This window comes from Puma concolor, chromosome D4 (genome assembly GCF_028749965.1).
Source record: "Puma concolor isolate L17-30 chromosome D4, mPumCon1.1.hap2, whole genome shotgun sequence".
Taxonomy (NCBI): Eukaryota; Metazoa; Chordata; class Mammalia; order Carnivora; family Felidae; genus Puma; species Puma concolor.
The window spans coordinates 44,170,146-44,194,832 of record NC_141679.1 but is presented as its reverse complement, the minus strand read 5'-3'; the positions used below and the strand labels follow the sequence as shown (position 1 = coordinate 44,194,832).

The 24,687-nt window shown below is 37.8% G+C and overlaps 1 protein-coding gene and 1 long non-coding RNA gene across 5 annotated transcripts in view; one reads left to right on the top strand and one right to left on the bottom strand.

Moving 5' to 3' along the window:
- Positions 1 to 24,687, bottom strand: part of ADAMTSL1 (ADAMTS like 1) — an 885,884-nt gene that overhangs the window by 2,789 nt on the left and 858,408 nt on the right. For all 4 annotated transcript variants that reach the window (XM_086685374.1, XM_086685375.1, XM_086685376.1 and 1 more), the window contains 2 exons: positions 2,273 to 2,382; positions 1,288 to 1,508 (listed from right to left, as the gene is read on the bottom strand). In XM_086685374.1, coding sequence (XP_086541500.1) covers positions 1,288 to 1,508; positions 2,273 to 2,382 — 331 coding nt within the window. The remainder of the gene's footprint in view (positions 1 to 1,287; positions 1,509 to 2,272; positions 2,383 to 24,687) is intronic.
- Positions 1 to 24,687, top strand: part of LOC147574832 (uncharacterized) — a 32,814-nt gene that overhangs the window by 5,797 nt on the left and 2,330 nt on the right. The window lies entirely within an intron of this gene.

The window sequence follows — 24,687 nt, the reverse complement described above, 5'->3', positions numbered from 1 at the left end:
CTCGGCCTGTTCTACTGCCTTTCTGATGGCACGCTTCCTTCCGGAGGGCGCTGTTCATCTCCCTCTCCTCGGGACCGCCTGACCTTCTAAGGCAAGCTGGCCTTTCCCCGTGGTATTTAAGTGGCTCTCCTCGAGCTGGTTCCCAGAAGGACTCAATGCTGCGCCACTCTGACGTGGTGTGCAATGAGGCCCCGGTTGATGGCCTCATCCCCTGGAATGTGAGCCTTCTTTCCTCCGTGAAAGTTTCTTAACACTGTCCACCCAAGCCTCTCTACTCCTTCCCCTGACCATGTCTTGCCCGAGCACTGTGGCCTCTAGTTCAGTATTGGCACAAACGAGATGGTCCTTAGCTATTGGTGCTGATTTGGGTTGTGGACTTCTGTGACCAACATAGGAAGTCTGAAATACTTTGACTGAACATTAGTGCTAACTGTGGTGAGCTCTTGACATAAAGATGGGTCAGCACCACACAGAGAACAAAGATCATCCCTCCCCAGTGTATAGGCAGTGGGACAATTTGCCTACAGGACATCTGCCTCAGCGTTGGAAATCTCATGCTCAGAGAGGCCCCGTTTAGGGGAAAACTGCATGGCAACATTTAAAAACTTTGTATTCTTTGTCTCATACTTTGTCTTCTTTCCTGTGGGGAAGGACCTCCAGTTTGTTTTGGGTCCAGAGGAAGAAAAAATATCCAACTGGGATACAAATGCCGGTGTTGGGCAGAGGAGGATCCAGACTTGAGGGAGGAGGGAGTGAAAGAGTAGATCTCAAGGGCATGGGCTCCTGCACAGTTCCGGTGGGTGCCCGTGGGTTGGGAAGGAGGGAGGGCAGCCGGTCCTTGTTCTGTGAGAAGCAGAGCCATGATGGGCGCAAGGCCAGCTGGGCAGGAGGCACTCTGTGTGCTCTTCTAGTGCAAACGGTGCTTTCTGTCTAGTAGCCCGGCCCCCAGGAGGCACTGATTGTCGTCCCCTGGGTACCAGCCAAACTACTGCGGGTGAGCTGGAGGCTGACTTCGTTTAGCATTTGGCCAATAGTACCTGGCTTTGCCCAGGGCCAAGATCGAGCCCTTGGGGGCACACTCAGCCATCTTTCATGGCCTGGACATGCGTATACATATCTTTGCTCGCTTGCATGCACCCCTGTGACCATACCCAACTCTGGCCCCAGCTCACAATCCTTGGGAAACCTGGTCCAATGCCCTACGCTCAGGGTCAGTCCTGGGGACTGCCCTCTGCCCCCGATGCCCTGTGGGGAATTGGCAGAAGACTCTTTGGGGTTGGAACATACTGTTTTCACATGGGGTGATGTTGCAGCGCTGCCAGTTGGCCGGCCGGGGGCCCCAGGAGCACAGGTGTTCAGGCACTGCCTTGTTGGTGCGGGCGTGCACACACTCCACACGCCGGGATTGGAAGCCATAGTTGCCGCAGGTCGCCGTGCACAGGGTCCACAGGCTGACCCTCCAGTGTACGCTGCAGGCTTCTGACCAGCAGTTCTGGGTGCTCACGGGCCTGCAGGACGAGGGTGGCGGGGTTAGGGTCTGCCTCTGTGGGCACGGGACTGGGGAACAGATGTGAAGACATTGTCGCAAACCTAAGAATGTTGGGCAACTGCTCAAACACTTCTATTGCCACCAGACCTGGGTTTTGGTCTCTGCTCCGTCAGTGAGGGGTTGTAAGATCTCGGAAGGACAATTGCTCTGATTGGCCCTCTGCGTCCTCATGGGTATACAGTCTGTATCGCTGTATGACCCAGGAACAAACTCTGTCCAGGATGGGGGCTGGCAGAGGCAGAGCCTGGGGCTGGGGCCTTGGGCGGGGATGGTGAGCCCTCACCCCAAGGGGACAGCCACAGGAACGCATGACAGGGAATGGGGACTGGATGGGAACGATAGGTTGAGACTCAGGGATAAGAGCCCTCATTCGGCATCACTTTTATAGGAAGGCCAACAAGAGTGAGGGGCTGCTGGAGCCCTTGAAATCTGGCGGTCACTTCATAGCCCTAACTTCCTGCGCACTCTAGGGTTAGTGCAGATCTCATGCGGTATCAGGCCACCCTCAAAGGAATAGCACCCTCTGCACTCTTTGTTTGCAAAAGAGGAGAGCCCACCCACCCTGGCACATTCAGCACATCTATCTCTAGGGAGAACAATGGCCTGGGGAGAATGGAGGGCGAAAGGGAAAGGGGATGTTAGAGGAGAAACACTCACTTAACGCTGTCTTTCCATGCTGTTGACCCAGGGGCTGGGGAAAGGAGGTCCATGGCTTTCTCTTACCTTGGAAGGGCACTGCACTGCTCTGATGGTAAGGTGATGCCATCCCGTGTCTGGCAGAACACTTGTCTGTGTTGCACAGCTAGGTGAGGCCCGATGCAAGGCCCATTGCACTGGGAAGCAGATAAAGGAGGCATGTATAATGTTAGCCAAGTCAAGGGAGAGGCTGCGATGCTCAGGCTGCATGAAACACAGAACCCTTCTGCTGCATTTTGTTTGGGGCCTTCAGATCATTCATCTTGCTCCTCTTTGTATATCAACTAAAAAACATTGGCATATTTTCTTCTCTTTGTGCCATAGTGGAATAGTTAGCTTTCCTGTGGTCTATGAGCCTTCTGTTAGCAAATGGCTAATGGTAGTGTAGAGCCAGTTGGAGAATGTCAGCTCCCTCCCAGATTAACCATATAAAAAGGTTTCTTGGCATAATATACTAAGAGTGTGGTGTGGTAAGCTTTAGAGCAGAAGACTTTTAAGCACCCCTTCAGTCCAAAGGGTAACTTGGTTTGTTTTCTTGCTAAATTCATCCAAGTTAACTAGTCCATCATTTCTTTCCTTTCTTTGGCTTCATTTTTTCCAGGTCAAACCCAGCGCAGATGAACAGGAGTAGACTTAGGTATGCACTGTCTCTGCTCATTCTCCTGCTATGTGCTCAGAGAGGTTGTTAAAATTTCCCAGAGTTGATGGAGCCAGACTATCACAGTAAATACCCCATACCAAAGCAGCAGATCCTTAGCCAAAATTTTCTATTTGAGTAAAGTAAGGCGATAGACATCTCGTGGAGGTCACTTTTGAAAGAAATCTCTTGGGGATCTTTAGACTCCAAGTGTCCACCGGGGAGCTGTTAACCTTCAAAATTATAAGTAAAAATCTTTAAAAAAAATCTTATTTTTTCTTTTTGGCCCCCTTCACCCATTTCTCTTACCTTTTATTTTCCTGCCTCTGGCAACTCCTACCAATCTGTGTGTGTGTGTGTGTGTGCATGTGCACATTTGTATTAGATTCCACATACAGGAGAGATCACAGGGTATTTGTCTTCTTTCATTTAGTGTAATGCTCTCAAGGTCCATTCATGTTGTCACAAATGGCAAGACTTCCTTCTAATGGCTGAATAATATTCCATTATACATACATATTATATCACATATATGTATGTATAATACATATATATGTATGTGTATAGTATGTATGTATAATGTATATAATATGTATATGTGTATACATGTATATAATATGTATGTATAATACATATATACATTATATATGTGTTATGTACATATATACATATTATATACATATATTACATATATATATATCACAATTTCTTTATCCATTCACCATTGCTGGCCCCTTAGATTGCTTGAATATCTTATTTATAAATAATGGAATAAATATGGGGTTACATATGTCTTTTTGAGTATTTTCATTTTCTTTGGATAAATTCTACCCAGAAGTGGAATTGCTGGTTCACATGGTGGTTCTGTTTTCAGTTTTTTGTGAACATCCCTACTGTTTTCCATAGTGGCCGCACCAATTCATATTTCCACCAACAGCGCACAAGGGTTATCTTTTCTCCATATCCTTGCCAACAATTGTTATCTTTTTGATAATAGTCATTTTGACAGGTGTGGGGTAATATCTTGTGGTGGTTCTGATTGGCATTTTCCTGATAACTGGTGATTATGTACTAAGATACCTTTTCATGTACCTGCTTGCCATCTATGTCTTCTTGGGAAAAATGTCTATTCAAATATGCCCATTTTAAAAATTGGATTTTTTTTTTGTTTTTGTTTTGCTATTGAGTTTCATGAGTTCTTTATATATTTTGGACAGTGGTCCCTTATTAGATGTACGATTTGCAAATGTTTTTTTCCCATCCCATAGCTTGCCTTTTCATTCTGTTGATAGTTTCCTTTGTTGTGCAGACGCTTTTTAGTATGATGTAGTTCTAATTATTTTTGCTTTTGTAGCCTTTGCTTTTGGTGTCAGGTATTGCCAGTATTTTTTTTTTTTTTTTTTTTTTTTTTGGTTTTAAATCTATGTCAAAGGACCTTGCTGCCTATGTTTTATGATGAGAGTTTTATGGTTTCAGGTCTTATGTTCAAGTCTTTAGTCCATTTTTTTTTTTTTTTTTTTTTTTTGAGACAGAGCACATGGGTGAACACAAGTGGGGCAGGGGCAGAGAGAGAGAGAGAGAGAGAGAGAGAGAGAGAGAGAATCTTTAGCAGGATCTATGCCCAGCACAGAGATTCTGACACGGGGCTCAATTTCAAGACCCTGAGATTGTGACCTGAGCTGAAATCAAGAGTCAGATGCTTAACCCATGGAGCCACCCAGGTGCCCCTAGACCATTTTGAATTAATTTTTGTGTAAGGTGTAAGATAGTGGTTAATTTTCATTCTTTTGTATGTGACTGTCCAGTTTTCCCAACCTCATTTATTGAAGGGACTGTCCCTTCCTCATGGTATATTCTTAGCTCCCTTGTAGTAAATTAATTGACCATGCATACATGAGTTTAATTCTGGGTATCTATTTTGTTCTATTGATCGATGTCTGTTTTTATGCTAATACTGTATGGTTTTGATTACTATAGTTTTTTAATATAGTTTGAAATTAGGGAGCATGAGGTCTCTAGCTTTTTTCTTCCTCAAGATTTCTTGGCTATATATTTTTTGTTCCATACAAATTTTAGGATTGTTCAATTTTTGTGAAAAATGCCATTGGAATTTTGATTGGGATTGTATTTAATCTGTATATTGCTTTGGGCAATATGGATGTTTTATCAATATTGATTCTTCCAATCCATGAGCACAGGCTGTATTTCCATTTGTGTCTTCAATTTCCTTCATAAATGTCTCCTAGTTTTCAGTATATAATTCTTGCATCACCTCCTTGGTTAAATTTAGTCCTAGGTATATTTTTCATTTTGATGCAATTGTATGTGGGATTGTTTTCTTCATTTCTCTTTCTGACAGTTTGGTGCTAGTTTTTGCATATTGATTTTGTATCCTGCAACTTACTGAATTTGTTTATTGTAACAGTTTCTTTTTATAGAGTCTTTAGGGCTTTCTATTCATAATAATAGCATGTCATCTGCAAAACATGACAGTTTTATTTCCTTTTAATTTGGACACTTTTATTATCTACTTGTTCTAGCTAGGACTTCTGACACTATGTTAAATAAAGATGGGGAGAGTGGGAATCCTTCTCCTGTTTCTGATCTTAGAAGAAAGGCTTTCAGCTTTTTACCATTGAGTATGATGTTAGCTGTGGACTTGTCATCTATGGCCTTTACTATGCTGAGGTACATTCCCTCTATACCCACTTTTAAGAGTTTTTATCATGACTGGATACTGAATTTTGTCAGATGCTTTTTCTACATCTATTGAGGTATGATTTTTATCCTTCATTTTGTTAATGTGGTGTATCACACTGATCATTTTGTGGATGTTGAATCATCTTTGCAGCCCTTGGGTAAATTCCATTTGCTCATGGTGTATGATTCTTTTAATATATTATTGAATCTGGCTAGTGAAAATCTTGTTGAGAGTTTTTGCATCTATGTGCAGCAGGGATATTGGCCTGTAATTATCATGTGCTTGGCTTATTTCAGCTAACGTTTTCAAGGTTCATTTATATTGTAGCATGTATAGAATTTCATTCCTTTGGAAGGCTGAATAATATTCCATTGCAAGTACTCACAACATTTTGTTCATCCATCCATCCATCCATCAATGGACATATCAGTTGTGTGCACCTTTTGACCACTGTGATGCTACTATGAACATTAGTCCACAAGTGGAATTGCTGGATCATATGGTAATTCTATGTCCAATACTTTGAGAAACTGCCATACTGTTTTCTATAGTAGCTGTGCCATTTTACATTCCCATCTACAGTGCACAAGGGTTCCAATTTTTCCACCCACGTGTTAATTTTATTTAAAAAAATAATCGCTATCCTAGTGGATGTGACGTGGTATCTCATTGTGGTTTTAATTTGCATTTCCCTGTTAGTGATGTCAAACATCTTTTCTTGTGTGTACTGTCCATTTATATGTCTTTGGAGAAATGTCTAGTCTAGGCTTTCTGTTGTATTGTTGAGTTGCAGTTCTCTATATTTTGGATATTAATCCTTTATCAGATATATGATTTGCAAATAATTTCTTCCAATCTGGGGGTTGCCTTTTCACTGTTGGTAGTGTCCTTTGATGAAGAAAAGCTTTTATGTAATTTTTTAACTGTACTTTTAGTGTCCTAGCGAAAAAATGATTGCCAATCCAATATTATGAAGCTTCTTCCCTATATTTTCTTCTAAGAGCTTATTTCAGTTATTTTCAGTTAATTTTTGTATATGGTTAAAATAAGGATCCAGCTTCATTCTCTGCATATGGTTATCCAGCTACCCAGCACCATTTATTGAAAAGACTGTTCTTTCCTCATTGAATGATCTTGGCACACTTAATCTGATTATATATACAAAAGTTTATTTCTGGGTTCTCTATCCTATTGCATTGGTCTATGTGCGAGAACTACCATTGTTTTGATTACTGTAGCTTTGTAGTAAGTTTTGATACCAGGAAGTATAAAGTCTCCAACTTTGTTCTTTAAGATTTTTTTTTGGCTATTCAAGAGCTTTTGACATTCCATTTGAATTTTAGAATGGATTTTCTTATTTCTGCAAAGAAGCCATCGGGATTTTGAATCTCTAGATCAATTTGAGCAGTACTGACATCTTAATAAGTTTTCTGTCTTCTTTAATTTCTTTTAGTAATGTTTTGTAGTTTTCAGTGTACATGTTTTTCACCTCCTTGGTTAAATTTGTGTTTTTGTAAGTGGAATAACTTTCTTAATTTCCTTTTCAGATTGTTCATAATTCATTTATAGATATGAACTGATTTCTATTGATTTTATATCTTGCAACATATTCTCTAAGAGACATATTCTGGTATTATTGGGATTTTTAGGATTTTTACATATGAGATCATGTTATCTATGAGCCAGAGGTTATTTGACTTCTTCCTTTCCAACTTGGGTGGCTTTTCTTTCTTTTCCTTGCCTAGTTGCTCTGAACTTCCAATACTATGTTGAATGGGAGTGGTGAGCATTGCATTCTCATCTTGTTCCTCACTTTAGGAGAAAAGTTATAACTGTCGTGTTTTTTTTTTTTTTTTTTAGCTGTGGACTTTTCATATATGGTCTTTTTTTATTTTGAGTTAGTTTCTATTACTATTTTGTTGAGTTTTTATCACAAAAGGATTTTGAGTTTCTTCAAATGCTTTTTCTTCAACAACTGAGATGTGTTTTTTCCTTTAATTCAGTGAATGTGATCTATTATAGTGGTTAATTATCATATGTTGAACATTCCTTACATTACAAGAATAAGTCCTACCTGAACGTGTGTAATTCTTTTAATAGGCTGCTAAATTTCATTTGCTAGTATTTTGTTGAGGATTCTGCAGTAATGGAGGGAATGAGGTGTGGAGGAAGCCAGAAAACATACCAAAAACAGTGGCAAAAGTTAGTCCTTCCTTCTCAGGGATTACCTTATTTTTATATTTTAAATTTTATTTTAGAGAGTACAAGCAGGGAAGGGGCAGAGAGAGAACAATCCCAAGCAGTCTGCGTGCTGTCAGCAAGGAGTCCAATGCAAGGCTTGACCTCACAAACTGAGATCATGATCTGAGCCAAAATCAAGAGTCAGTTGCTCAACTTACTGAGCTACTCGCCCTATCAGAGCTTATTTAAATGGAAAAAAGCTCCACAGTCAAAAGTCACAGATATTTGCCTGATAGGTTTAAACAATAATCAAATTCTAAGCTATCTACAAGAGACTTTGAATGTAAAAGATGGATGGAAAAAGATATTTCATGCAAAATGAGTAACCAAAAGAGCACTGTGATGGATATCCTAATATCAGACAAAACACATTTTAGGTCAAAACTGTTGCAAGAGACAAAGAAGGAAATTATATATTGATTAAAGGCCAAGAAGTTCTAACAACAATTAATATATATGCATAACCATCAAACCTCCAAAATGCACGAATCAAACTGAAGAGATAGATAGTTCTACAATAATGATTAGACACTTAAAATACCCCACTTTCAATAATGGATAGGACAAGCAAACAACAGATAAAAAAATTTAACAAGACTGTAGTCCAGTTGTCCTTAAGAGACCTATATGGGACACTCTACCCAGCCATAGTCGAATACACATTTTTTTTCCATGTTAGGCCACAAAAGAAGTCTTAATATATTTTTTTTTTTTTAGTCTTAATATATTTTTAAAAAGAGTATCTTTTCACAGCAGTGAATTTCTGCATTAATACTTAAAAGGGAGGGGTGCCTTGGTGGCTCAGTTGGTTAAGCGTCAGACTTTGGCTCAGGTCATGATCTCACGGGTGGTGGATTCGAGCTGCACATTGGGCTCTGTGCTGAAAGCTCAGAGCCTGCTTCAAGTTCTCTGTCTTCCTCTCTCTCTCTCTCTGCCTCTCCCCCACTCGCACTCTGTCTCTCAAAAATAAACAACGTTAAAAATTAAAAAAAAATTAAACGGGATATTGGTCTTTAGTTTTCTTGTACTGTCTTCCCCTGGCTTTGGTATCAGGGCAATCCTGGCCTCATATTATGAGTTATGGAGTGTTAGTGTTCCCTCCCTTTCAATTTTTAGGAAGAATAAATGTAGGTAGAATTTACCAGTGAGGGCATCTTGTCCAGGGCTCTTCTTTGGTGTGAGGTTTTTGATTATTGATTGAATCTTTTTATTAGTTATAGGTATATGCAAATTTTTATTTCTTCATGATTTGGTCTTGGTGGGTTGTGTTTCTAGGAAATTTTTACATGGAGGTCATCCAATCTGTTGGTGTACAATTGTTCATAGTATTGATATAATCTTTTTTATTTATGTAAAATCAGTGTTCCCACTTTCATTTCAAATTTTAATACTTTTTTTTCTTAGTGTAGCTAAATTTGGAAGAACTGGTGGTTTCATTGATTTTTATTTACAAACTATAAATATATTTATCCACTTTTGTCTTTATTATTTCTTCTATTGGCTTTGGGTTTAGTTTGCTCTTGTTCTTTTAGTTCCCTAAGGCCTGAAGTTAGGTAGTTTACTTCAAGTCTTTCTTTAATGCAAGCATTTACAAATATAGATTTTTCTCTTAGCACTGCATTCTCTACATCTCGCATTTTCACTTGTCTCAAAGTATTTTCTAATTTCCCAATATTTGTGAATTTTCCTGTTTTCCTTCTTAAGGAACATTCGAAAAAAACATCTCTCTCAGTCTTTGTATGCTGTCTCTGTGCCTAGGAATCAAGCCTGTGATGGAAACTTACGATATGCTCAGGTCTTTTTGGAGCATATGTCTTGCCTGGACCTGCAGGTAGCTTTCTCAATTCCTTTGTACAACTGTTTCCTTTCTAATGGGGGGAGATGTTCTAGGAAATTAACCCAAGTTCTCAGGGCCCTCGATGCTCTATTTTATGTCTTTATCTGTAATCTCTTGCCCTAGGTGTCTGCAGGTCTGTAGTCCCCCTATAGCTTTCACAACTAGTGGCTGCCTTTTTCTCCTCATTTGATACCTGAGTTAAAGAAGACAGAAACCATTCTTTTAGGCAGTTCCCTGACAGGTTAGAACATTGCAGACAGGATTTTCTATTCTCCCTATGGATTGAAGGAGGGAAATGGACTGCTGATGCCTCTACACCAAGACAGTGCCATACTAGGGAATAGACGGGGAAGGGTGAGTGAAAATGCCACAAAATTTCCTACTTTTCTGAAGGTGATTTTACTTTATTTCGGTGTTTGCTTGCTTGTAGGCTCTTCCTCCTATAGGGTTAGTTCAGCCAATTTCTGATTGTTTTTTGATGTTTCCATGGGAGAATGGCTACCTAGTCTGTCATTTTGCTGATGTCCTTTGGCCACAACTGTAAATTACTGCCTTAAGTGCCATTGACACACTGAAACTGCCCTTCACAGACCTGTCAGTCAAGCTCCCGTGGGTACTGGCTAATGTTTTTCTTGTTTGTTCTTTCCGATCCATTTTGATACCCCTTATCCTTTCTTCTTTCTGGAAACTTCTTTGTTACGCTCTGTGAATATACTTTCTTCTTCTATTCATTAGGCTATTCCCCCCCCCCACCTCCTATTTCTGCAGATAAGTGTTCTTGAAAGTTCTATCCTCTGCCTTTCTTCATCTATACTACCTTTTTAAGTCCCAGATCTACATTCAACTGCTTAATAAAATATCTAATTGGATATTTCACAAACATATCACCATGTTCGAAATAGTTTCTTACCTAATTCACTCTCTTTTCTGTATTCCTACCTAGTTGTTCAGTCCTTTTATAAACTTGAGTGTCAGCTTCCTCTCTCATCTATGATATTCAAGCACCACTGAAGCCACACAAATCACACTTTCACAGACTCTCTTCTCCATTTACATTGCCTTCATTTCTATCAGCACAACTAGGTTTCTCTTTCTCCAGTCTTATCACTTCCCAATTTAATACTATACTGCTGAATGTATGATCTTTTAAAAATATAACTCTGACTGTGATACTCCTAAGAGAGTTGCCTCCAAACAAGGTGGAATTTATAATAAAATCCAAACTCCTCATACAGCATACAAGACTTCTCATGATCTTGCACCTGTTTTCCAGCGACATTTATATATTTCTAACTCTCACCTAATTTTCATGCAAACATTCTGGGGATGCTTTCAGTTTCATTCCTTCACACGTGCTTTTATGGAACACATTCCCCACACAAGACAGGTGCCTCATAAATGTATGTTGTATTAAAAGAAGAAAGTTGAATTATGAACATGAAGCCATATTGTTAGAGCTGAGAAAGTAGTCTTAGTACTACTTAGACTAAAATCAGCATGGTTTCCATAGACTCAAAGTAGTAGGCACATGAAGGAACAGGTATTTGCATGAAACTATTCCAAAAGGATTTTGTTCTCAGAAACAATTGCCATTTTCATTCAGAGTGGAATGTGGAATCTTGGAGGACATCCATAGTTTGAAGCACATCCCAACAATATCACCAATAGGCAAATATCAACAGGATTTTGAGATCAAACAGTACACTATAATTTGTAATGCCTCAAGGCTTGCTACTCTTTAAAGGGTAGTCCTTGGACCAATAACATTGGCATCACCTGAAAGCTTTGAGAAATTCAGCATGGATGAATAAGGATGAGTCAACATTGTGAGAAGATAGAAAATATAAGAAAGTACCAAGTAGAAGTCACATACTATTCTTAACTGTGTAAAGAACACAGTAACTACACTGACAAATATACAGGAAGGGTTCAATAACAGATGAAGCAGAAGGACTAGTCACCTCAAAAATAAGGCAGTAAAACTCATCCAATGACAGAAGCAAAAAAAAAAAAATGAAATTACTATGAAGATAGTTTAAAGAACTTACAGGACAACAGCAAATATACCAACATTTGCATTATAGGGGACCTAGAAGGGTCAGAGAGAAAAAGGAACAAAAAACTTCTTTTAAGAAATAATGGCTGGAAACCTCCCTAACCTGGGGAAGGAAACAGATCTAGGAAACCCAGAGAACTCCAAAGAAGATGAATCCAAAGAGACCCACAATATGTCAAAGGTTAAAGATAAGGAGGGTATATTAAAATCGGTAAAAAAACAAACCCCAACAATCTGTTACATACAAGGGAACCCTGTTAAGACTATCAGATTTTTTTTTAGCAAAAATGTTGAATATACTGTATCATTGTCTTCTTACCTGCAGTCTGCTGAAAGAAAAAAACTTGCAATTAAGAATACTTTACCTTGCAAAATTACTATTCAGAATCAGAGTTTTTCAGACAGGCAAAGAAGTTCACAATCACTTAACCAGCCTTAGAAGAAATGTTAAAAGAGGATATCCTATGTCTATTATATTTCAGCCAAAAAAGCTCAACATCTTCAGTAGCAAAAGAAATATAAGTAGCAAAAGTGAATATAAACAAAAATTGCTAAAGGGTCAGCTTTAACCTAAATACAAAGGTTACTAATGAGTAAGTAGAAAACATATGAAAGTATAAACTCACTTTTCTGTTTTAAGAGTGTGTGTAAGCAGGGGGAGGGGCAGAGAGAAAGGAGAGAATCCCATGCAGGCTCCATGCTGATAGCAGGGCTCGATCCCACAAACCAAGAGATCATAACCTGAGCCCAAACCAAGTGTTGGACTCTTAACTGACTTAGCCACCCAGGTGCCCCTAAAGTATAAACTCACTGGTAAAGGTAAATATATAGAAAAGGTAATGACTAACACTTATAAACCTAGAATGAAGGGTAAAAGACAAAAGTAGTAAAAACAACTCTAAATGCAATAATTAGTTAAGGGATCACAAGATAAAAAGATGTAAAATGTCACATCAAAAACAAAATGGGGACAGAGTAAAAACGGAGAGCTTTAGAATGGAATCAAATTTGTTGATGTCAATTAAAATAGATTGTTATAGATATAAGTTATTGTAGGTACACCTCACAGTAACTACAAAGCAAAAGCCTATCGTGAATACACAAAAGATAAGGATAAAGGAATCTAAGCTTATCACTAAAGAAAGTCATCAAACCACAAAGGAAGAGAGTAAGGGAAGAAGAAAGGAACAGGAACTACAAAAAAAGCAGTAAGTACATAGCTATCAATAATTATATTAAGTGTAAATTAATTATAAATGCTTTAATCAAAAGACTTAGGGTGACTGGATAAAAAAATGAGGCCCATTTCTTCAGATGTAAAGACACACACTTAAGGGATGGAAAAGGTAATCCATATTACTGGATATTAAAATAAGGCATGGGTAGCTACACTTATTTCAGACAAAATAGACCTAAAAAAAAAAGACTATGTTATGGCAATCTTTGTCTCTTTATTAATGAAGAGGTCAATCCAACAAGAAGATAGACCATTTGTAAATACTTATGCATCCAACATAGGAGTACCTAAATATATAAAGCAAATATTGACAGATGTACAGGAAGAAATAGACACCAATGATAGTAGGGGACTTTAATACTCACACTCATGGATAGATCATCCAGACGGAAAATAAATAATGAAACATTGACCTTAAATAACGTGTTATCCCAAATGGACTTAGCAGATATAAATATAGAACATTCCATTCAAAAGCAACTGTATATACATTATTCTGAAGTACACTGAAACATTCTCCAGCACAGATCATATATTAGGCCAAAATAAGTTTTAATAAGGCTACAATCATATAAAGCACCTTTTCTGACCACAATGGTATGAAACTAGAAAATAGTAATAAGAAAATTCACAGATATGTGAAGATTAAACAACATGCTACTGAACAACCCATGCATCAAAGAAGAAATTAAAAGAGAATAAATATTTTGAGACAGATGGAAATACAACATACCAAAACTTAAAGGATGCAGCAAAATCAGTTCTAAGAGGAAATTTCATAGCAATGCTTGCCAACCTCAAGAAACAAAAATCTCAACCTAACTTACACCTCAAAGAACAAAGAAAGCTCAAAGTTAGTAGGCAGAAGGAAATAACAATGATCAGAACAGAAATAATAGAAAAAGTTAGTGAAACTAAAAGCTGGTTCTTTGAAAAAAATAAAACCGAGTCCTCTGTTTTTTGGTGACTCTAGCTAGAGGTTTGTCAAAGTCAGAAATGAAATAGGAGATTTTCCCAATTGATAACACAAAAATATAAAGGATAATAGACTACTATTATTATTTTTAAAATTTTGTTTTAAAGATAAAGAGCATGAGCAGGGGAGAAGGGTAGAAAGAGAGAGAATCCCAAGCAGGCTCCACTAGATCCGATGACCCTGGGATCATGACCTGAGCCACTGAGGTGCCCTTGCCCCCTAAGACTATTATTATAGTACTCCAACAAATTGGACAACCTAGAAGAAAGAAATTTCTAAAAACCAAGACTGATTATTGATAAAAGAGAAAACTGGAACAGACTGATTACTACTAGGGACATTGAGTAATCAAAACCTCCCAACAAACAAAAGTCCAGGACCAAAAAGCTTCACTGGTGAATTCTACCAGACATTCAAAGAAGAATTAATAACAATCCTTTTGAAACTCCTAAGAGTAGAAGAGAAGGGAATACTTTCAAACTCATTTTATGAGATTAGCATTACCAACACCAGAAAAGGACACAAGAAAAGAAAATTGTAGGCCAACATCTCTGGTGAACATAGATGCCAAAATCCTCAGCAATATATTAGCAAACCAAATTCAAGAATACATTGAAAAGACCATGTGCCGCCATCAACTGGGATTTACTCCAAGGGCATAAGTGTGGTTCAACATCTGAAAATCAAAGTGATACAACACATTAACAATGGGAAGGTTAAAATAATAGGATCATCTCAATAGATGCAATGTATCTGAGAAAATTCAACATTCCATTATGATAAAAACTCTGAACAAAGTGGGCAGACGGGAGAAACATCTGGGTGACAGAGGCTCTTTGTCCTAGGCTTATCCATAAGGAGTTTGGCTTATGTCATCAATTCTTGTGGAGGCTACTCTTCTTGCTTACTCAGAGTCGCAATGTAGCAGTGCCTCTTCCCAGGGGGCTGGCCAGATTTGCAACATGGTGAGGACCTGATATGTATCTTGTTGACAAGGTATTTAGGAGGGACATCTACTCTTGATTTGGAAGATGGTGGAGTAGGAGGATCCTGAGCTCACCTCCTCCTACAGACACATTGAGATAACAACTACACTTAGGCAAATAACTCTGAAAACAACCTGATGACTGCTTCCACAGCTAATCATAGAAGGGCACATCAAAAAGGGTAGGAAAGGTGGTCATCAGGAACCAAACCCCCATTGTGACTAACCACAAATGGGAGGGACATCACAGGCATGGAGAAATGAGGGGGAGCAAACCCCACACTGGACAATCCTGGCCCTGGGGACCAGCACTAGGAAGATGAGTCCTCATAAAGTCTGCCTTTGAAAATCAGCAGGGATTAGCTCCAGGAGGGCAGGAGGGTGATAGGAAACTGAGTCCCCACCTTTAAAGAGCCAGCATGGCATGCTAAATAACAGCCTGACACACAGCACAGAAGCAGCAGTTTGAAAAGCACCTGAAGTATATGTGAAGGAGATTAATTGACTAATCTTAGAATGTATGCTGGAGGGCAGAGATTTGCAGATTTCTCTGGGAACAAAAGTGCTTGTGAGCATTTTTCTTGCCATCTTCTAAAAGGATGTTTGGGGATCCAGCTAACACTCCATTTACCTTGCTGGTACTACATGCCACACCCTAGCATTCTTCTGTACAACCAACCCACCTGCCAAGACAGGCATCTCTCCAAAGTAGCTCCTGCCCCATTGCACCTGGCAGGCAGCCCTGTCAGGGACTGGTGCAACTCAAAAGTGACCTGGGAAGGGGGTGAATAATCCCTTTACACTGGTGTACCATAGTTTATGCACAGAGAGAAAGTTCTGTCCTTTGGTGTGCCTGCAGCTGTAGTAGAGGTTAATTTCAGACAGCCCCACCCATCAGCATGGCTACAGTGCCTGTAGCTGGGCCTCTGAACAAACTTAACCCTGCACAGTATATACACATTATGCAAAGCAGGTCATTGTAGCTGGCTGGCCTCCAGGCCAGTGTCACCCAGTAGTGTGTCCACAGTAATCACAGCTCAGCCACAACCAGAGGATGCACGCAGCTCCCACAAAGGGAATCCTTGGAGTAACTGGTTCTGATTACATTGGGGAATAGTGCTATAGGGAACCACAGTACCTCTTTTACAGAAAACCACTACTCTCAAGACCAGGAGACCTACCTAATACACAGAAATAAACAGAGTTAGACAAAATGAGACAGAGGAACAGTTCCTAAATGAAAGAACAAGACAAAACCACAGACAAAAAGCTAAATGAAACATCATAAGCAATATGTCTGATAAGGAGTTCAAAGTAATGGTGGTATGGGAGCCTAGGTGGCTCAGCTGAGCAGCTGACTCGACTTCAGTTCAGGTCATGATCTCACTCACAGTCATGGGATTGAGCCCTGCATCAGGCTGAGCTGAGCATGGAGCTTGCTTGGGATACTCTCTCTCCTTCTGCCCTTGCCCCTCCCCTGCTCATGTTCTGTCTCTCTCAAAAACAAAAAAACACCCCCCTCCCCCCAAAAAAAAACCCAACAACACAAAAGTACTGGTGGTAAAGATACTCACTAGACTTGAGAAAAGAGATTAATTCAGCAAGAATTTCAACAAAGAGACAGAAAATATAATAAAGCCCCACTCACTGAAATGAAGAATACACTAAAGTGAATCATCAGATTAGAAGATGCAGAAGAACTGTTCAGAGATCTGAAAGACAGGGTAATGGAAACAACCAAGCTGAATAGCAAAAATTAAAAAAAAAAATGATAATAGGTTACAGATCCCAGGAGGGGGTAGACAGAAAACTTCCTAGACATCCAGATCTAGGAAGCAGAGAGATCCCTAAACAAGATGAACCTAAGGAGGTTCACACCAAGACATGCAATAATTAAAATGGCAAAGATTAAAGATAGAGAATCTTATAAGCACCAAGAAAAAAGTAAACTGTTACATACAAGGGAAATCTCATGAGGCTATCAGCTGATTTTTTAGCAGAAATTTTGCAGGCCTGAAGAAAGTGGCATGATATATTCAAAGTGCTGAAAGGAAAAAGTCCACCACAAAGAATACTTGGCAAGGTTATTACTCAGAATTGAAGGAGAGAGAGTTTTTCCAGACAAATTTTAAAAGAGTTCATCACCACTAAACCAGCCTTAGAAGAAATATTAAAGGGAATTTTTTAAGTGGGAAGAAGAGGCCATGCTAGGAAAAAACTTCACTGGTGAAAGTGACCATATAGTAAAGGTAGTAGATTAATTACTTACAAAGCCAGTGAGGGGTTAAAACACAAAAGTAGTAAAAATCAGTTATACCTACTGAAGTTAGTTAAGAGATGCACAACATAAAAAGATGTAAAATATGACATCATATACATAAAACAGGGAGGGGAAGAAAAAATTTAGTGGTTTTAGGATGTGTTTGAACATATAAGTGTCCGTCAAATTAGATTGCTATACACCTAAGATGTTACATATGGATTCAATGATAACTACAAAATAAAAACCTCTAATGTATATACAAAAAATAAAGAGAAAGGAATCCAAGCATAATACTGAAGAAAGCCATCAAACTATAGGGAAAGAGAGCAGCAGAAGATGAAAGGAACAAAAAGAACAAAACAAAACAGCAATAAGTATATACCTATCAGTAACTAAATATAAAGGGACTAGATGCTCCAATCAAAAGACATAATGCAATTGAACGGATTTTAAAAAAGGAACAATCTATACGCTGCCTACAAGAGACTCACTTCAGACCAAAAAATATATGGACTGAAAGTGAAGGAATGGAAAAAGATCATCCATGCAAATGGAAACAAAACAAAACCAAACCACAAAAACCTAGGGTAACAGTACTTATATCAGACAAGATAGACTTTAAAACAGAGTGTGGCAAGAGACAAAGAAGGGTATAACATAATGATAAAGGGATCAGTTTGAGAAGAGGATATGACCATGGTAAATATCTACGTACCCAACATAGGAGCACCTCAATGTATAAAGCAAATATTAACAGACATTAAGGGAGAAATTGACAGTAATACAATAACATTAGGGGACTTTAACACCCCACTTACATCAATGGACAGATCATCCAGACTGAAAATCAACAAGGAAACAATGGCTTTGAATTACATTAGACCAGATGGGTCTAACAGACATACAGAACATTCCATTCAAAAACAGAATAACATATACTTTTTAAGTGCACATGGAACATTATCTAGGATAGATCATGCTAAGCCACAAAACAAGTCCCAATAAATTTTATAAGACTGAAATCAAATCATGTATCTTTTCCAGCCACAATGGTATGAAACTAGAAACCAATTACAATAAAAAAATGGAAAAAAACACAAATACAAGAAGGCTAACCAATATGTTACTAAACACTAAATAGGTCAATGAATATAAAGAGGAAAATCAAACAATACACAAAGGTGAACGGAAATGGAAACTGTCCAAAATCTTTAAAACACAGTAAATGCAGTTCTAAGAGGGAAGTTGATAGCAATGTAGGCCTGTTATAAGAAATAAGAAAAGTCTTAATCTAACCTTATACCTAAAGAAACAGGGCTTTGTTATTTTTCTAAAGCTAGTACAAGTATAGCTATAATAACGATTAAAATAGAAATAAGTGGAGACTAAAAAAAAAAATAGAAAAGATCAAGAAAACCAAGAGCTGGTTTTTTTGAAAAGATAAAATTGATAAATCTCTACTTAGACTCATTAATAAAAGGATTCAAAATTAGAAACAAAAAAGAAATAACCAATATCACAGAAATATAAAGAATTATAAAGAGAATAATATGAAAAATTAGATGCCAACAAATTGGATAACTAGAAGAAATGGGTAAATTCCCCAAAACATAGTTTTCCAAAACTTAATCAGGAAGAAATAGAAAATTTGAACAGACCAATTACTAGTAATGAAATTGAATTTGGTAATCAAAAACTCCCAACAGAAAAAAGTCCAGGACCAGAGGTCTTCACAGGCAAATTCTACCAAACTTTTTAAGAACAGTTAATACCTGGTCTTCTCAAACTACTCCAAAAAATAGAAGAGGAAGGAAAGTTTTCATATTCCATTAGGCCAGCATTACTCTGATACTGAAACCAGACAAAAGACATTACAAAAAAAGACAACTATAGGCCAACATTCCTGGGGATCATAGATGCAAAAATCCTCAAAAATATTAGCAAACCAAAGTTAAAACTATATTAAAAAGGATCACTCACTACAATCAAGTGGGATTCATTCCAGAGATGCAAAGGGAGTTCAGTATTTCCAAGCACCAATATGATATATCACATTAAAAAGAGGAAGAATAAAAACCGTACAATAATCTCAATAGATGCGGGAAAAACATTTTGCAAAATACAACATCCGTTCATGATAAAGATGCTGAACAAAGTGGGTTTACAGGGAATACTTTAACATAATAAAGACAATATAAGAAAAACCCACGCTTAATATCATACTCCATGGTAAAAAACTGAAAGGTTTCCCTCTAAGATCAAAAACAAGCCAGAGATGTCCAATCCTACCACTTTTATTCAACCTAGTACTGGAAATCCTAGCTGCAGCAGAAAATAAAAAGAAATAATAGGAATAAAAATTGGTGAAGAAATACAACTGTCACTATTCACAGATGACATATAGTACTATACATAGAAAACCCTAAAGACTCCACCAAAAAACTCTTAGAATAAATAAATTCACTAAAGTTGCAGGATACAAAATTAATACACAGAAATTGGTTGCATTTCTATACACTGATAACAAAGTAGCAGAAAGAAATATTAAGAAAACAATTTCATCAAAAAATATGTAAGAATAAATTTAACCAAGGAAGTGAAAGACCTCTACTCTGAAACTGACATTGAAGAAAGAAATTGAAGATGACATGAACAAATGGAAAGGTATACCATGCTCATACATTTAAAGAATATTGTTAAAATATTCATACCACCCAAAGCAATCTACAGATTAAATATAATCCCTACCCAAATATCAATAGTATTTTTCACAGAACTAGAATATTCCTAAAATTTGTATGGAACCACAAAAGACCTTGAATATACAAAGCAATCTTGAGAGATAAGAGCAAAGCTGGAGGTATCACAATCCCTGATTTCAAGATATGCTACAAAGCCGTAACAATCAAAAACCAGTATAGTACTGGCACAAAAATAGACATGAGGTTAATGGAACAGGATAGAGAGGATAGGAATAAACCCACACTTACATGGTCAATTTACAACAAGGAATGCAAGCATGTACGATGGGGGAAAATATGGTCTTTTCAATAAATGGTGCTGGAAAAAGTGGACTGCTACTTGCAAAAGCATGAAACTGGGCCACTTTTTATACCATACACAAAAATAACCTCAAAATGGCTTAAAGACATAAATTTGAGACCTGAAACTGTAAAACTCCTTAAAGAAAATGTAGGCAGTAATCTCTTGGGCATCAGCCTTAGGAATATATTTATGAATACATATCCTTAGTCAAGGGAAAGGAAAGCAAAAATAAACTATTGAGATTATACCAAATTAAAAAGCTTTTGCACAGCTAAGAAAGCCATCAACAAAACAAAAAGGCAACCTAGTGAATGGGAGAAGTTATTTGTAAATAACATACCCAATAAGGGTTTAATATCCAACATATATAAAGAACTTATGCAATTCAACACATACACACAAAATCCAATGAAAAAATGGGCAGAGAACCTGAATAGACATTTTTCCAAAGAATAAATACAGATGCCCCAAAGACACACAAAAAGATGCTCAACATCATTAATCAGGTAAATGCAAATCAAATCAAAACAATGAGATATCACCTCACACCTGTCAGAATAGCTAGTATGAAAAAGACAAGAAATAACAAGTTTTGGCAAAGAAGTGGAGAAAGGGAGCCCTTGTGCACTGCTGCTGAGAATGTAAACTGGTGTAACTATTGCAGAAAACAGTATAGGAGAACATCAAAAAATTAAAAACAAATGCCACGTAATCCAGTAATTCCACTATTGGGTATTTACCCGAAGAACATGAAAACTCTAATTCAAAAAGAAGTATGCACCTCTATATTTGTTGTAGAATTATTTACAGTAGCTAAGATATGGAATCAACCCAAGTGTCCACTGATAGATGAATGACAGATAGATAGACAGACAGACAGACAGATAATGGGTTATTACTCAGCCGTAAAAAAACAGTGAAATCTTGCCATTTGCAACAACATGGACAGACATAGAAGATATTATGCTAGGTGAAATAAGTGAGGTAGAGAAAGATAGATGCTATTTGATTCCACTTACATGTGGAATCTAGAAAACAAATACAGAGACACTTAAATACAAACTGTTGGTTGCCAGAGGGGAGGTGAGTGAGGTGATGGGTGACATAGGTGAAGGGCATTAAGAAGTACAAACTTTCGGTTATAAAACACATAAATCATAGAGATGAAAAGTACCTCACAAAGGAATATAGTCAGCAATATCGTAATAATGTATGGTGACAGCTGGTGACTGCATTTATTGTGCTGAGCACTGAGTAATGTATAGAATTGTGGGATCACTATGTTCTACACCTGAAGCTAAATGACATTGCATGTCATCTATACTTAAGTAATAAAAAATAAAATAGAAAAAAAGTGGGTACAGAGGGAATGTATCTCAGCATAATAAAGGCCCTATATGACAAGCCCATAGGAAACATCATTCTCAATGGTGAAAAGCTGAAAGCCTTTCCGCCAAGATCAGAAACAAGACAAAAATGCCCACTTTTGCCACTTTTATTCAATGTAGTATAGGAAGTCCTAGTCATTGCAATTAGCCAAGAGAAAGAAATAAAAGGCATCCAAGTTGGAAAGAAGTAAAACTGTTAATATTTGAAGATGACATTTTATATAGAAAATCCTAAAGAGCATCAAAAACCTGTTAGAATAATAAACCAATTCAGTAAAGTTGTAGGATATAAAATCAGTACAAAAGGTCTGTTGTATTTCTAGACTAATAATAAACTGTCTGAGAAATTAAAATCATCCCATTTACAATTGCATCAAAAAGAAAATATCTAGGAATAAATTTACCCAAGGTGTTAAAGACCTGTAAACTGAAAAACTGTAAGACATTAATGAAAGAAATTGAAAAAGACACAAGTAGAAAGATATTCTGTGTTTGTGGATTGGATGAATCAATATAGTTAAAATGTTCATACTACTCAAAGCCATCTACAGATTAAATGCAATCCTTGTCAAAATTCCAATGGCATTTTCACAGAAAAAAAACAGTCTTAAAATTTGTATGTAACCACAAAAGACCCCAAATAGCCAAAGCAATCTTGAGAGAACACAAGCTGGAGGCATAATGCTCCCTATTTTCAAACTACTATAAAGCTATAGTAATCAAAACAATATAGTTTGGCATAAAACCAGACATGTAGGTCAGTGGAACAGAACAGAGAGCTCAGAATTAGATCCATGCATATATGCTCAATTAATTTATGTCAAAGGAACCAAGAATATACAATGGAGAAAGGATAGTCTCTTCAATAAATGGTGCTGAGAAAACTGGATAGCCAAGTGGAGAACAGTGAAATTGGACTACTCTTGCACCATACACAGAATTTCACTACAAGTGGATTAAAGACTTGTACCTAAGTCCTGAAATTATAAAACTCCTAGGAGAAAACACAGGCAATAAGCTCTTTAACATCATTCTTGGGAAAAAAATAAATAATAAATAAACGTTTTAAAAGTTTATTTTGGGAAAGAGCCAGCAAGCAAGTGGGTAGGGGCAGAGAGAGGGAGAGACAGAGACTCCCAGGCAGGTTGTGTACTGTCAGCGCAGAGCCTGATGCGGGGCTCAAACTCCCGAACCATGAGATCATGACCTGAGCTGAAGTCAGAGGCTTAACTGACTAAGCCTCCCAGGAGCCCCAGCAATTATATTTTGAATCTGACATGAAAAGCAAAGGCAACATAAGCAGAAGTAAATAAGTGGGACTACATTAGCAAAGAAAACCATTAAGAAAATAAAAAGGCAACCTACTGAGTGGGAGAATATATCATTTATCTGATAAGGGGTTAGTATCCAAAATACATAAAGCACTTTTACAACTCAATAGCAGAAAATCAAACAATCCAATTTAAAAAAGGCAGAGGATCTGAATAGACGTTTTCCACAAGAAGACATACAGATGGCCAACAGGAACATGAAATGTGCTCAAGATCACCAGGCATCAGTGAATTGCAAATCAAAACCACGATGAGATATGACCTCACACCTGTTAGAATAGCTAATATCAAAAAGGCAAGAAATAACAAGGGTTGGTGAGGATGTGGAGAAAAAGGAACCACTGTGCATTGCTGGTGAGAATGTAAATTGGTACAACTACCATGAACACCAGTATGTAGGTTCCTCAAAAATTAAAAAGAGAAATACCATGTCAACCAGCAATTCTATGTCTAGGTATTTATTAAAAAATGAAAACACTAACTTGGAAGGGTATATGCACCCCCATGCTCATTGAAGCATTATTTATAATAGCCAAGATACGGAAACAACGATAAGTGTCCATCAGTAGATGAATGGGTAAAGAAAATATGGTGTACACACACACACACACACACAGAGAGAGAGAGAGAGAGAGAGAGAGGAATATTATTTATCCAAAAAAAGAATGACATCTTGCCATTAGTGATGACATGTAAAGGCCTTGAGGGCATAAGTCAATTAAGGCAGACAGACAAAGACAAATACTGTGTGGTTTCATATGTGGAATCTAAATAAAACCTCCCCCAGCCATAAGATGTACAGAAAAGAGACTGTTGATTGCCAGAGGTGGGGATAGGTGAAGTATGTGAAGGCTGTCAAAAGGTACAGCCTTCCAGTTATAAATATGGCATGCAGATGTAAGGTACAGCATAGTGACTATAGTTAATGCTACTGTATTGCATATTTGAAAGTTGCTAAGAGTTGATCTTAAAGTCTCCATCACAAGAATTTTTTTTTCTAATTAGGTATGGTGACAGTTGTTAGACTTATTGTGGGGATTATTTTGCAATGTATACAAATATCAAATCATATGTTGTGCACCTGAAAATATAATGACATGCATCAATTATACCTCAGGAAAAAAATTCTTTATCTAAAGCTCTACTTCCAGACCTGTCATATCAGAATTTGCATTTTTAACAAGATCCACATTAAGAATAAATCCAGGTTAAAGATTTAATGATTCACATTAAAGCTTGAGATCTACTTGCCTACAAGGTTTTAGAAGAAGGGGATGAGAGTGTTTGAGGGAAAGGAAGGGGGAAGGACCTTTTTTTCCTCTCTTTTAGAAAAAGTAATCACTGAGAATGATCAACGTGCACAATGTATGTCCTCTTCAGTGACCTCAGTGATACAATGCAAAACATCTCCCCCGTGTGTAGCCAGATCTGTTCCCAATTGTAATTTCACAAACTGCCAGTGAGCCTGGAGGGCCTAGAAGCAGTAAGCCTTGGGCTGAATGAAAGCTAGCAGAAGTGGGCTTTTCCAGGTAAGAGAAAGATGATATCCCCCAGGCATCAGAGCAAAAGGGAGCTCATGCCTCTTTAATTATGAAGCACATACATTAGGTCACTAGAAATAAGGGAGGGCTGGTAAAGGTGCCAAAAAGGAGACTCAGGCCGAGTGTGTTGATTGGCCAGTGCTGAGATTATCCCAGGACTCACCTGGGACAGGAATGGCTTATGCAAGTGCATGGCCAGATTTC